This window comes from Bombina bombina, chromosome 4 (genome assembly GCF_027579735.1).
Source record: "Bombina bombina isolate aBomBom1 chromosome 4, aBomBom1.pri, whole genome shotgun sequence".
NCBI lineage: Eukaryota > Metazoa > Chordata > Amphibia > Anura > Bombinatoridae > Bombina > Bombina bombina.
This window is the reverse complement of record NC_069502.1, coordinates 1,039,626,015-1,039,641,423: the sequence shown is the minus strand read 5'-3', so window position 1 is coordinate 1,039,641,423 and position 15,409 is coordinate 1,039,626,015. Positions and strand designations below refer to the sequence as shown.

Here is a 15,409-nt window from a genome sequence, read left to right as displayed (position 1 = left end):
CACAAACACACATACATACACACACACATACATACATACATACACACACAAACATACATACATATACACACACACATACATACACATACATACATACATACACACACAAACATACATATCCACACAAACATACATACATACATACATACACACACATACATAAATATTCTGAATACATTAACACATTATTGACTGCAATTGTTTTTCATTGGCTAAACTATCCTCACTGCTTTATTTTTAGAGGAACCAATATAGGCCTGGTTTTGGAATATACACAGCTTACCACTATCATTTGGGTAGCAAAGTATACATTGTTTTGCAGTATCCTATCACCACTACTGAGAACAATTATGGACAGATAAGTAGTAGGATTAGGCTTGTAAAGTCCGTAATGTGTACTTCCAATTCTCAGAATCCTCCACAGTTTTCATAGTTAAATTAAAGGAAATGAAGCAATGCTACGCACAATAAATATTTTTAAAATACATCTCAACGTGTTTCAAACAGAGCACATATACTATGGAATAACAACCCGGAGCATACTATTGCATTTTATGTTTAAGGGACAGTATACACCAATTTTCATATCATTGCATGTAATAGACACTACTATAAAGAAGAATATGTACAGATAATGATATAAAACCTTTTAAAAACTTACTTAGAAGCTTCCAATTTAGCACCGTTGATGAGGTTAGGCTGGGAAACCCACTGAGAGGGGCTGAGAAAACAGGAAGAGCAGACAGTGCCCCTTCCCTGCACTTGAAATGTCCCATTACATGAACAGGAGCAAGCATTAGTCTTTAGACTTGAGTCTACATCTGATACTTTGGGGCTTGGTAAGGAGTCTGAAAATCAGCAGAATGTTTTTTTAAAAAATAAGCAAAACTATACATTTTTACAAAAACACTCCCAGATTGTCTACAGAACATTTATGCAAAGCAAAATCTAGTGTACAATGTCCGGAGGATACCCATCAATGGCTACATAAGAATGAAAATATTTTTGCAGTGTTAGGTTACTTGTAAGGTTATTTTATTTCTTGGCTTTTACTGATTATTACATAAGTAATTTAGACCAACCCTTTATGCAAATAGAACTGTCTTAAAGGGACAGTCAAGTCCAAAAAAACCTTTTATGATTTAGATAGGGAACGTAATTTTAAACAACTTTCCAATTTACTTTTATCACCAATTTTGCTTTGTTCTCTTCATATTCTTAGTTGAAAGCTAATTCTAGGAGATTCATATGCTAATTTCTTAGACATTGAAGACTGCCTCTAATCTGAATGCATTTTGACCACTAGAGGGCATTAGTTCATGTGTTTCATATAGATAACATTGAGCTCATGCACATGAAGTTACCCTGGAGCCAGCACTGATTGGCTAAAATGCAAATCTATCAAAATAACTGAAATAAGAGGGCAGTTTGCAGAGGCTTAGACACAAGGTAATCACAGAGGAAAAAAGTGTATTTATATAACAGTGTTGGTTATGCAAAACTGGGGAATGGGTAATAAAGGGATTATCTTTCTTTTTAAACAACAAAGATTCTGGTGTTGACTGTCCCTTTAAGTAATAATAATAGTAGTAATAAGAATAAATGTAATAATAATTTGTTTAACCAACCTTTTCTTATTGTGTAAAAAAATAGTTAGGTAATAAAAACAATTTCAATTGTCTTTTACTCACATACAGTCAATAACTATAAGGGCTTTTTGTTTCATTTAAAATTGGTGTCAGCAGTGGGGAAATGTGCTATGTGTTTTACTTTCAGTTTGTCTCTGTTATGTCTTCAGTGGTTGAGAAACCTCAAAAAGATGTATTTGAAAAAAAGATGTTGCTGTAACAATTTCATTGTAAAAAATATGTAAAAAAAAGTCTTGCTTTATTTGTGTTCTTCTTTTCATTATTTGTATTATATGTTTGTATGTCTTTCAGCAATGGGTAGAAGGGCTAAGATCTATCACGCATAACTTTAGAGCCAACAACGTCAGTCCAATGACATGTCTCAAAAAACAGTAAGTGTCTTTAATGTGTCTGTTTGCTATTTGTGTATTTCATGTGAATTTTTAAATGTCATAAGATAAGAAGCTTGTCCAGGGTAAGTAAGTTTCAGATATTTCTGATGCAAAACAAAGCACCCAGTTGGTATCTGCATTTATTGCTGAAAAATGCAAAAAAAATTTTTTTTGCTGCACTTTGACCAATCGCATTTGCACTCACTTATGTTGTATACTGTATATGTGTGTATGTTTCTCCAACATTGGTGTGTCCGGTCCACGGCGTCATCCTTACTTGTGGGATATTCTCTTCCCCAACAGGAAATGGCAAAGAGTCCCAGCAAAGCTGGTCACATGATCCCTCCTAGGCTCCGCCCACCCCAGTCATTCTCTTTGCCGTTGCACAGGCAACATCTCCACGGAGATGGTTAAGAGTTTTTTGGTGTTTAAATGTAGTTTTATTCTTCTATCAAGTGTTTGTTATTTTAAAATAGTGCTGGTATGTACTATTTACTCTGAAACAGAAAAGGATGAAGATTTCTGTTTGTAAGAGGAAGATGATTTTAGCAGACAGTAACTAAAATCGATTGCTGTTTCCACACAGGACTGTTGAGATGAAGTAACTTCAGTTGGGGGAAACAGTTAGCAGACTTTTCTGCTTAAGGTATGACTAGCCATATTTCTAACAAGACCATGTAATGCTGGAAGGCTGTCATTTCCCCTCATGGGGACCGGTAAGCCATTTTCTTAGTTAAACATAAAAGAATAAAGGGCTTCAAAAAGGGCTTAAAAACTGGTAGACATTTTTCTGGGCTAAAACGATTGCTTTACTAGGCATATTATGCAGATTCTAACTAATAATTGGTATTATAATCTTGGGGAACGTTTAGAAAAACGGCAGGCACTGTGTTGGACGCCTTTTTCAGATGGGGGCCTTTCTAGTTATAGACAGAGCCTCATTTTCGCGCCATTAATGCGCAGTTGTTTTTGGAGAGCAAGGCATGCAGATGCATGTGTCAGGAGCTAAGAATCACTGAAAAAGCTTATAGAAGGCGTCATTTGGTATCGTATTCCCCTCTGGGCTTGGTTGGGTCTCAGCAAAGCATATAGCTGGGACTGGATAGGGTTAAATGTAAAAACGGCTCCGGTTCCGTTAATTTAAGGGTTAAAGCTCTGAAATTTGGTGTGCAATACTTTTAATGCTTTAAGACACTGTGGTGAAATTTTGGTGAATTTTGAACAATTCCTTCATACTTTTTCACATATTCAGTAATAAAGTGTTTTCAGTTTGAAATTTAAAGTGACAGTAACGCTTTTATTTTAAAACGTTTTTTGTGCTTTGTTGACAAGTTTAAGCCTGTTTAACATGTCTGTACGATCAGATAAGCTATGTTCTATATGTATGAAAGCCAATGTGTCTCCCCATTTAAATTTATGTGATAATTGTGCCATAGTGTCCAAACAAAGTAAGGACAGTAATGCCACAGATAATGATATTGCCCAAGATGATTCCTCAAATGAGGGGAGTAAACATGATACTACATCATCCCCTACTGTGTCTACACCAGTTATGCCCACACAGGAGGCCCCTAGTACATCTAGTGCGCCAATACTTATTACCATGCAACAATTAACGGCTGTAATGGATAACTCCATAGCAAATCTTTTATCCAAAATGCCTACTTATCAGAGAAAGCGCGATTGCTCTGTTTTAAACACTGAAGAGCAAGAGGACGCTGATGATAACTGTTCTGACATACCCTCACACCAATCTCAAGGGGCCATGAGGGAGGTTTTGTCTGATGGAGAAATCTCAGATTCAGGAAAAATTTCTCATCAAGCTGAACCTGATGTTGTGACATTTAAATTTAAATTAGAACATCTCCGCGCACTGCTTAAGGAGGTGTTATCTACTCTGGATGATTGTGACAATTTGGTCATTCCAGAGAAATTATGTAAGATGGACAAGTTCCTAGAGGTTCCGGTGCCCCCCGACGCTTTTCCTATACCCAAGCGGGTGGCGGACATAGTAAATAAAGAGTGGGAAAGGCCCGGCATACCTTTTGTTCCCCCCCCTATATTTAAGAAATTATTTCCTATAGTCGACCCCAGAAAGGACTTATGGCAGACAGTCCCCAAGGTCGAGGGGGCGGTTTCTACTCTAAACAAACGCACTACTATTCCTATCGAAGATAGTTGTGCTTTCAAAGATCCTATGGATAAGAAATTAGAGGGTTTGCTTAAAAAGATTTTTGTACAGCAAGGTTACCTTCTACAACCAATTTCATGCATTGTTCCTGTCACTACGGCAGCGTGTTTCTGGTTCGAGGAACTAGAAAAATCGCTCAGTAAAGAATCTTCGTATGAGGAGGTTATGGACAGAGTTCAAGCACTTAAATTGGCTAACTCTTTTGTTTTAGATGCCGCTTTGCAATTAGCTAGATTAGCGGCGAAAAATTCAGGGTTTGCTATCGTGGCGCGCAGAGCGCTTTGGCTAAAGTCTTGGTCAGCGGATGTGTCTTCCAAGACAAAATTGCTTAACATTCCTTTCAAAGGTAAAACATTATTTGGACCTGATTTGAAAGAGATTATTTCAGACATCACTGGGGGAAAGGGCCACGCCCTCCCACAGGATAGGTCTTTTAAGGCTAAAAATAAGCCTAATTTTCGTCCCTTTCGCAGAAACGGACCAGTCTCTAATTCTGTATCCTCTAAGCAAGAGGGTAATACTTCACATCCCAAACCAGCCTGGAAACCAATGCAAGGCTGGAACAAGGGTAAGCAGGCCAAGAAGCCTACCACTGCTACCATAACAGCATGAAGGGATAGCCCCCGATCCGGGACCGGATCTAGTGGGGGGCAGACTTTCTCTCTTTGCTCAGGCTTGGGCAAGAGATGTTCAGGATCCTTGGGCGCTAGAAATAGTTTCTCAAGGTTATCTCCTGGAATTCAAGGAACTACCCCCAAGGGGAAGGTTCCACAGGTCTCAATTATCTTCAAACCAAATAAAGAGACAGGCATTCTTACATTGTGTAGAAGACCTGTTAAAGATGGGAGTGATACATCCAGTTCCAATAAGAGAACAAGGAATGGGATTTTATTCCAATCTGTTCATAGTTCCCAAAAAAGAGGGAACATTCAGACCAATTTTGGATCTAAAGATCCTAAACAAATTTCTCAGGGTACCATCGTTCAAAATGGAAACTATTCGAACGATCCTACCTACTATCCAGGAAAATCAATTTATGACTACCGTGGATTTAAAGGATGCGTACCTACATATTCCTATCCACAAGGAACATCATCAGTTCCTAAGGTTCGCTTTTCTGGACAAGCATTACCAGTTTGTGGCACTTCCATTCGGATTAACGACTGCTCCAAGGATTTTCACAAAGGTACTAGGGTCCCTTCTAGCGGTTCTAAGACCAAGGGGCATTGCAGTAGTACCTTACTTGGACGACATCCTGATTCAAGCGTCGTCCATGTCAAAAGCAAAGGCTCATACGGACATCGTCCTAGCCTTTCTCAGATCTCACGGATGGAAGGTGAACAAAGAAAAAAGTTCTCTGTCCCCGTCAACAAGAGTTCCCTTCTTGGGAACAATAATAGATTCCTTAGAAATGAGGATTTTTCTGACAGAGGTCAGAAAATCAAAACTTCTAAGCTCTTGTCAAGTACTTCACTCTGTTCCTCGTCCTTCCATAGCGCAGTGCATGGAAGTAATAGGATTGATGGTTGCAACAATGGACATAGTTCCTTTTGCACGAATTCATCTAAGACCATTACAACTGTGCATGCTCAGACAGTGGAATGGGGATTATACAGACTTGTCTCCGACGATTCAAGTAGATCAAAAGACCAGAGATTCACTCCGTTGGTGGCTGACCCTGGACAATCTGTCACAGGGAATGAGCTTCCGCAGACCAGAGTGGGTCATTGTCACGACCGACGCCAGCCTAGTGGGCTGGGGCGCGGTCTGGGAATCCCTGAAAGCTCAGGGTCTATGGTCTCGGGAAGAGTCTCTTCTCCCGATAAACATTCTGGAACTGAGAGCGATATTCAATGCTCTCAGAGCTTGGCCTCAACTAGCAAAGGCCAAATTCATAAGGTTTCAGTCAGACAACATGACGACCGTTGCATATATCAATCATCAGGGGGGAACAAGGAGTTCCCTGGTGATGAAAGAAGTGACCAAGATAATTCAATGGGCGGAGGATCACTCCTGCCACTTGTCTGCGATCCACATCCCAGGAGTGGAAAATTGGGAAGCGGATTTTCTGAGTCGTCAGACATTCCATCCGGGGGAGTGGGAACTCCATCCGGAAATCTTTGCCCAAATAATTCAATTATGGGGCATTCCAGACATGGATCTGATGGCGTCTCGTCAGAACTTCAAGGTTCCTTGCTACGGGTCCAGATCCAGGGATCCCAAGGCGACACTAGTAGATGCACTAGTAGCACCTTGGACCTTCAACCTAGCTTATGTATTCCCACCGTTTCCTCTCATCCCCAGGCTGGTAGCCAGGATCAATCAGGAGAGGGCCTCGGTGATCTTGATAGCTCCTGCGTGGCCACGCAGGACTTGGTATGCAGACCTGGTGAATATGTCATCGGCTCCACCATGGAAGCTACCTTTGAGACAGGACCTTCTTGTTCAGGGTCCATTCGAACATCCAAATCTGGTTTCCCTCCAACTGACGGCTTGGAGATTGAACGCTTGATTTTATCAAAGCGTGGGTTTTCAGATTCTGTAATAGATACTCTGATTCAGGCTAGAAAGCCTGTAACTAGAAAAATTTACCATAAAATATGGAAAAAATATATCTGTTGGTGTGAATCTAAAGGATTCCCATGGAACAAGACAAAAATTCCTAAGATTCTATCCTTTCTACAAGAAGGTTTGGAGAAAGGATTATCTGCAAGTTCTCTGAAGGGACAGATCTCTGCTTTATCTGTTTTACTTCACAAAAGACTGGCAGCTGTGCCAGATGTTCAAGCATTTGTTCAGGCTCTGGTTAGGATCAAGCCTGTTTACAGACCTTTGACTCCTCCCTGGAGTCTAAATCTAGTTCTTTCAGTTCTTCAAGGGGTTCCGTTTGAACCCTTACATTCCGTAGATATTAAGTTATTATCTTGGAAAGTTTTGTTTTTGGTTGCAATTTCTTCTGCAAGAAGAGTTTCAGAGTTATCTGCTCTGCAGTGTTCTCCGCCCTATCTGGTGTTCCATGCAGATAAGGTGGTTTTGCGTACTAAGCCTGGTTTTCTTCCGAAAGTTGTTTCCAACAAAAATATTAACCAGAAGATAGTTGTACCTTCTTTGTGTCCGAATCCAGTTTCAAAGAAGGAACGTTTGTTACACAATTTGGACGTAGTCCGTGCTCTAAAATTCTATTTAGAGGCTACTAAAGATTTCAGACAAACATCTTCCTTGTTTGTTGTTTATTCTGGTAAAAGGAGAGGTCAAAAAGCGACTTCTACCTCTCTTTCCTTTTGGCTTAAAAGCATTATCCGATTGGCTTATGAGACTGCCGGACGGCAGCCTCCTGAAAGAATCACAGCTCACTCCACTAGGGCTGTGGCTTCCACATGGGCCTTCAAGAACGAGGCTTCTGTTGACCAGATATGTAAGGCAGCGACTTGGTCTTCACTGCACACTTTTGCCAAATTTTACAAATTTGATACTTTTGCTTCTTCGGAGGCTATTTTTGGGAGAAAGGTTTTGCAAGCCGTGGTGCCTTCCATTTAGGTGACCTGATTTGCTCCCTCCCTTCATCCGTGTCCTAAAGCTTTGGTATTGGTTCCCACAAGTAAGGATGACGCCGTGGACCGGACACACCAATGTTGGAGAAAACAGAATTTATGCTTACCTGATAAATTACTTTCTCCAATGGTGTGTCCGGTCCACGGCCCGCCCTGGTTTTTTTAATCAGGTCTGATGAATTATTTTCTCTAACTACAGTCACCACGGTATCATATGGTTTCTCCTATATATATTTCCTCCTGTCCGTCGGTCGAATGACTGGGGTGGGCGGAGCCTAGGAGGGATCATGTGACCAGCTTTGCTGGGACTCTTTGCCATTTCCTGTTGGGGAAGAGAATATCCCACAAGTAAGGATGACGCCGTGGACCGGACACACCGTTGGAGAAAGTAATTTATCAGGTAAGCATAAATTCTGTTTTATATATATATATATATATATATATATATATATATATATATATATATGTGTGTGTGTATATATATATATATACACAGTGGATATAAAAAGTCTACACACCCCTGTTAAAATGTCAGGTTTCTGTGATGTAAAAAAATTAGACAAAGATAAATAATTTCAGAGCTTTTTCCACCTTTAATGTGACCTATAAACCACACAACTCAATTGAAAAACAAACTAAAATCTTTAAGGTGGAGGGAAGTAAACAAAAAAAACCTGAAATAATGTGGTTGCATAACTGGGGATGTAGCTGTGTTCAGAATTAAGCAATCACATTCAAAACCATGTTAAATAAGAGTCATCACACACCTGCCATAATTTAAAGTGTCTCTGATTAACCCTGAATAAAGTTCAGCTGTTCTAGTAGGTCTTTCTTGACATTTTCTTAGTCGCGTCCTACACAAAAGCCATGGTCCGCAGAGAGCTTCCAAAGCATCAGAGGGATCTCATTGTTAAAAAGGTATCAGTCAGGAGAAGAGTACAAAAGAATTTCCAAGGCATTAGATATACCATGGAACCCAGTTAAGACAGTCATCATCAAGTGGAGAACATCTGGAACATCAATGACATTACCAAGAACTGGATGTCCCTCCAAAATTGATGAAAAGACGAGAAGAAAACTGGTCTGGGAGGCTACCAAGAGGCCTACAGCAACATTAAAGGAGCTGCAGGAATATCTGGCAAGTACTGGCTGTGTAGTACATGTGACAACAATCTCCCATATTCTTCATATGTTTGGGCTTTGGGGTAGACGGCAAGACGGAAGCCTTTTCTTACAAAGAAAAACATCCAAGCCCAGCTAAATTTAGCAAAAACACATCTGAAGTCTCCCAAAAGCATGTGGGAAAAGGTGTTATGGTCTGATAAAACCAAGGTTGAACTTTTTGGCAATAATTCCAAAAGATATGTTTGGCGCAAAAACAACACTGCATATCACCAAAAGAACACCATACCCACAGTGAAGCATGGTGGTGGTAGCATCATGCTTTGGGTCAGCTTCAAAGCATGATGCTACAAAGGAACAGCTTCATCAGAAGAAGATTAAAGTTTTGGAATGGCCCAGCCAGAGCCCAAACCTGAATCCAATCGAAAATCTGTGGGGTGATCTGAAGAGCGCTGTGCACAGGAGATGCACTCGCAAACTGACAGATTTGGAGTGTTTTTGCAAAGAAGAGTGGGCAAATCTTGCCAAGTCAAGATGTGTCATGCTGATAGACTAATACCCAAAAAGACTGAGTGCTGTAATAAAATCAAAAGGTGCTCCAACAAAGTATTAGTATTAGTATTAGTGTGCACACTTATGCAACCATATTATTTTTATATCCACTGCATATATATATATATATATATATATATATATATAGAGAGAGAGAGAGAGATACATACGTATATAAATATATGTGTGTCTGTATGTATGTGTGTATATATATATATATATATATATATATATATGTGCGTGTGTGCCTATATATAGTTACATTTATATTTATATATGTGGGTTCGTATGTATGTATACATATATATATATATATATATATATATATATATATATTATATATATATATACTGTATATACATATATATGTATATATATATATATATATGTGTCTGTATGTATATGTATATATAAACACAAATGTACTCATTTGTATAAAAAGAGTGTCCATACTTTTTATATAATACCCTTGATCCTTACCATATAAACTGCACTGAACATACAGGTATAAACTGAATGATTACACTAATTATTAGTTCCTTTTTGCTGAAATAAACACATGCAGAAATGCAAGTTATACTATAAAAGTGTTCATAAAATAACTACTAGATATTAATAAATAAATACCAGTTGGTTTCTTCATATAAGCAATATTTAAACTATTAACAGCTCCAATCCATTCTAAATGAATTGAAACTGAATGTTAAAATGAATTATTAGCTATTTGAATTTTAATAGAATGTATATAGAGTGTATGTATGTAATTGCCTCTCCCTGCCCACATTTCCATAATAGTTTACACCTTTATTTTTTTTTCTCTAGCAAAATAAGTAGAACTTCTTGTAATTATGGACTTGACTTAATTTGCAAATTAGTATATAAAGAGTGTGTGCTTTAAAGCCATAGGGGCCGATTTATCAAGCCCCGTATGCATCTGTTTCTGCGCAAGCCTTCAGGCACGCCAGAAACAGGAGTTAAGAAGCAGCAGTCTTAAGACCGCTGCTCCTTAACTCGTCCGCCACCTATTAACGGTGGACAGCAATCAGCCCGATTGGATATGATCGAGTTGATTGACAGCCCCTGCTAGCGGCTGATTGGCCGTGAATGTGCAGGGGGCAGCATTGCACAAGCATTTCATGAGAAATGCTTGTGCAAGAAGGCATTTATTGATGAGAGGCGGACATCATCCACTACAGCGGATCATGTCCACTCGCACTATGATAAATCAGCCTGATCGAATGTGGCATATGTTTCTGGAACTAGGGAGCCTGTCTACATGGGTTTGGGTCAGCAGTAATCGATGCCCAAATTTACGATTGCATGCATGGTTCCGCCCCCTGAACTCATGAAAGCAGTTGCCCCAGAGTAGGGCTGTCAGTCATCCGGGACAAATCCGCCTCTAAGATGCCAGAGAAGTTAGGAAGCTGCAGTTTCTACTTGTTAACATGCTTATCGCTAGCTTGTATGAGCAAGTCTGCACTTCAGAGCTACAAGTTTAATAAAAGGAAAAAGGGCCAGATTACAAGAATAGCACTAAATATCGCTTTCGCTAAAGTGATATTAGCACTCCACTGGGTAATACCAGCACAATGGGAGCCAAGTTTTCCTGCCGTCAGAAACAGCATTAGAACCTTGCGCAGTAAGTAGCGCAGAGATGGCAGCACATGTTAAATATATATGTATATGCCTATATAAATATTTATTTATGTGTTGCTATTTTTATATACACATATTAACACATAAATGTATATGTATATAAGCTTATAGATATATATTTACAGGGAACACACACTTCCTATAGACTGCAATATAAAGGCACTTTTCAGTGCTGTTTTTTTTCCAAACACCCCACTTCCAACAATCTTTAGCCCTAAAAACTGCCTAGAGCAGTTGTTTTTTATTTTTTTAAAAAGCTACATTTTGGGCACTTTTAGAAAATTAACCAGAGATCTGATATCTGGTTAATTTTCTGAGCGCTAATTGCTAACGCGAGCTTGCGAGCATGTAATAAATTAGAGCTCCACTTGTAATCTAGCCCAAAGTTGGCTAAATTTCACAAGTTGATCTTAAAGGGATATTAATATATACATGCTAGACATAATGATGTATTCAAAACAAAAATTAACCTTAGAATAATATGTAGTTATATTTTTTACAATTAGTATTTTAAATATTGAAGATATTAGTTTCTATAAAGTAACAATTCCTATAAAGTAATGAGTGCCATCAGTTATAAAACGGACAATAACAAAGGCTGGGTGGGATCTTACGGCTAGATTACGAGTTGTGCGTTAGGGTAAAAAAGCAGCGTTAAGAAGTCCAAACGCTGCTTTTTTACGGCCGCTGGTATTACGAGTCTTGCAGGTTTAGGGTGACCGCACACTTCTTTTGCCTTACCTCAAAACGACTTACGTAAACTTCGTAAAGTCTTTTTTCTATGGGACTTCCATAGCGCTGATATTACGAGTCTGTCCTGGGAGGCCAAAAAGTGAGCGGTGCAGCCTACCCTGTAAAGATCCCTAACACATTTAAAAGTCAGTAGTTATGAGATTTACACTACAACGCTGTAGCATAAAACTCATAACTAAAGTGCTAAAAAGTACACTAACACCCATAAACTACCTATTAACCCCTAAACCGAGGCCCTCCCGCATCGCAAATACTAAAATAAAAAATGTAACCCCTAATCTGCCGCTCCGGACACCGCCGCCATCTACATTATATTTATAAACCCCTAATCTGCTGCCCCCAAGATCGCCGAAATCTACATTATATTTATTAACGCCTAATCTGCTGCCCCCAATGTCGCTGCCACCTACCTACACTTATTAACCCCTAATCTGCCGCCCCCAACGTCGCTGCCACTATAATAAATATATTAACCCTTAAACCGCCACACTCCCACCTCGCAAACATTAGTTAAATATTATTAACCCCTAATCTGCCATCCCTAACATCGCCTACACCTACCTACATTTATTAACTCCTAATCTGCCGCCCCCAACGTCGCCGCCACTATATTAAAGTTATTAACCCCTAAACCTAAGTCTAACCCTAAACCTAACACCCACTAACTTAAATATAATTTAAATAAGTCTAAATAAAATTACTATCATTAACTAAATTATTCCTATTTAAAACTAAATACTTACCTGTAAAATAAACTCTAAGCTAGCTACAATATAACTAATAGTTACATTGTAGCTATGTTAGGATTTATTTTTATTTTACAGGCAAGTTTGTATTTATTTTAACTAGGTAGAATAGTTATTAAATAGTTATTAACTATTTAATAACTACCTAGCTAAAATAAATACAAATTTGCCTGTAAAATAAAACCTAACCTAAGTTACACTAACACCTAACACTACACTACAATTAAATAAATTAACTAAATTAAATACAATTACCTAAATTAAATTAAATTAGCTAAAGTACAAAAAAATCCACTAAATTACAGCAAATAATAAACAAATTACAGAAATGTAACCTAATTACACCTAATCTAATAGCCCTATTAAAATAAAAAAGCCCCCCAAAATAAAAAAAAACCCTAGCCTAAACTAAACTACCAATAGCCCTTAAAAGGGCCTTTTGCGGGGCATTGCCCCAAAGTAATCAGCTCTTTTACCTGTAAAACAAAATACAAACAACCCCCCCAACAGTAAAACCTACCACCCACACAACCAACCCCCCAAATAAAATACTATCTTTAAAAACCTAAGCTCCCCATTGCTCTGAAAAGGGCATTTGGATGGGCATTGCCCTTAAAAGGGCAGTTAGCTATTTTGCCGCCCAAACCCTAATCTAAAAAATAAAACCCACCCAATACACCCTTAAAAAAACCTAACACTAACCCCCTGAAGATCGACTTACCGGGAGACGTCTTCATCCAAGCCGGGCAAAGTGTTCCTCCAGACGGGCAGAAGTCTTTATTCAAGCCGGGAAGAAGTGGTGCTCCAGATGGGCAGAAGTCGTCATCCAAGCCGGGCAGAAGTGGTCCTCCAGATGGCATCTTCTATCTTCATCCATCTGGTGCGGAGCGGGTACATCTTCAAGACATCCGACACGGAGCATCCTCTTCTGGCTACGACTAAAACAGAATGAAGATACCTTTAAGGGACATCATCCAAGATGGCGTCCCTTAGATTCCGATTGGCTGATAGAATTTTAGGGGTTAATATGTTTATAGTGGCGGCGACGTTGGGGGCGGCAGATTAGGGGTTCATAAGTATAATGTAGGTGGCGGCAATGTCGGGGGCGGCAGATTAGGGGTTAATAAGTGTAAGATTAGGGGTGTTTAGACTCGGGGTTCATGTTAGGGTGTTAGGTGTAAACATAACTTTTATTTCCCCATAGAAATCAATGGGGCTGCGTTAGTGAGTTTTACGCTGCTTTTTTGCAGGTGTTAGACTTTTTTTCAGCCGGCTCTCCCCGTTGATTCCTATGGGGAAATTGTGCACGAGCACGTTACACCAGCTCACCGCTGACTTAAGCAGCGCTGGTATTGGAGTGCGGTAATGAGCAAAATTTTTAACGACAGGTTTCTGAAAACTCGTAATACCAGCGCTGCAGGTAAGTGAGCGGTGAGGGAAAATTGCTCGTTAGCACCGCATAGCCTCTAACGCAAAACTCGTAATCTAGGTGTTAGATAATAACTTTAACAATCCTATATTTCACACATCCTTGATTGCACAGTTTTTTTATTGCCTGTTTTATATCTGTCCCTTGATGTACTCAGCAGGAGAGATGCATAAGGGAAACACGGCATAATTTAGAAAAACAACAATTTTCACTGGTAAATTTCAGGTGTTACATTACAGGTAAAATGGACAAAATAAATAAGTAAAGTATATTGCAAATTTGTTTACACATAATAAAACACTTTTTAGTACAATTCATGCTCTTTAATATCCCTTTAACCTGGTGCTTTGTGGGTAAGCAACTTACTCTTCTTGTACAAGCAAATTCCTCTCTCTGCTGAACATGTGATCAGCTATGTAGTCCCCCCCCCCCTCCTTTCTTGTGTTTTTTTATTTCTGACTTGGGGAGTGTGAATTAGAATCTAAAAGATTACAAATAATTCATTTCCTCTAAAGAAATTTGACTTCTTTTAGTTGTAACATAGCAAAAGGTATCCGGCTACCATCAAGGAAACTGCTAACTATATATTGAATATTAGAGACAAGACAATTTGTTTCTACTGTACTACTAAAGAAACATTACATTTAAGGTGCTTATACAGAGGATTATGGGTAAAGAAATACAAATTATGATGTCAATATATGTTTCCATACAATTAACAAGTTTACATGTTTATCCCTTGAATATCATTAAAGGAATAGTCTAGTCAAAATTAAACTTTCATGATACAGATAGAGCATGCAATTTAAAGTAACTTTCTAATTTTCTCCTATTATCAATTTTTCTTCGTTCTCTTGGTATCTTTGTTTGAACGTAAGCTTAGGAGTCGGACCATTTTTGGTTCAGCAGCTGGGTAGCGCTTGCTGATTGGTGGCTACATTTAGATACCAATCAGAAAGTGCTACCCAGGTGCTGAACCAAAAATGGGCCGGCTCCTATGCTTACATTCTTACTTTTTCAAATACAGATACCAAGAGAATGAAGAAAAATGTATAATAGGAGTAAATTAGAAAGTTGCTTAAAATCGCATGCTATATCTGAATCATGAAAGAAATTTTTTGACTAGACTACCCCTTTAAAGGACCATGAAATACAGTAGAAATGCCCAATCATCAATTACCTAATAAAAAGTCTATGCAATAGCAATTATGCTCATTTTTAAATGAGCAGTAGTTTTTTTATTTTTGTTTTTCGGACAAATTTTAAAGGGACACTCAGGTTAAATTAAATTTTCATGATTCAGATACAGCATGTAACTTTAAACAACTTTCCAATTTACTTCCATTAAAAAAAAATGTGCACAGTCTTTTATTTTTACAATTTTTGAGT

At 38.6% G+C, this 15,409-nt stretch overlaps 1 protein-coding gene across 1 annotated transcript in view; it reads left to right on the top strand.

Annotated features, from left to right (window-relative positions):
* PLCB4 (phospholipase C beta 4) overlaps nt 1-15,409 on the top strand; it is a 788,735-nt gene that overhangs the window by 513,819 nt on the left and 259,507 nt on the right. The window contains 1 exon segment of the mRNA XM_053712158.1: nt 1,941-2,020. Coding sequence (XP_053568133.1) covers nt 1,941-2,020 — 80 coding nt within the window.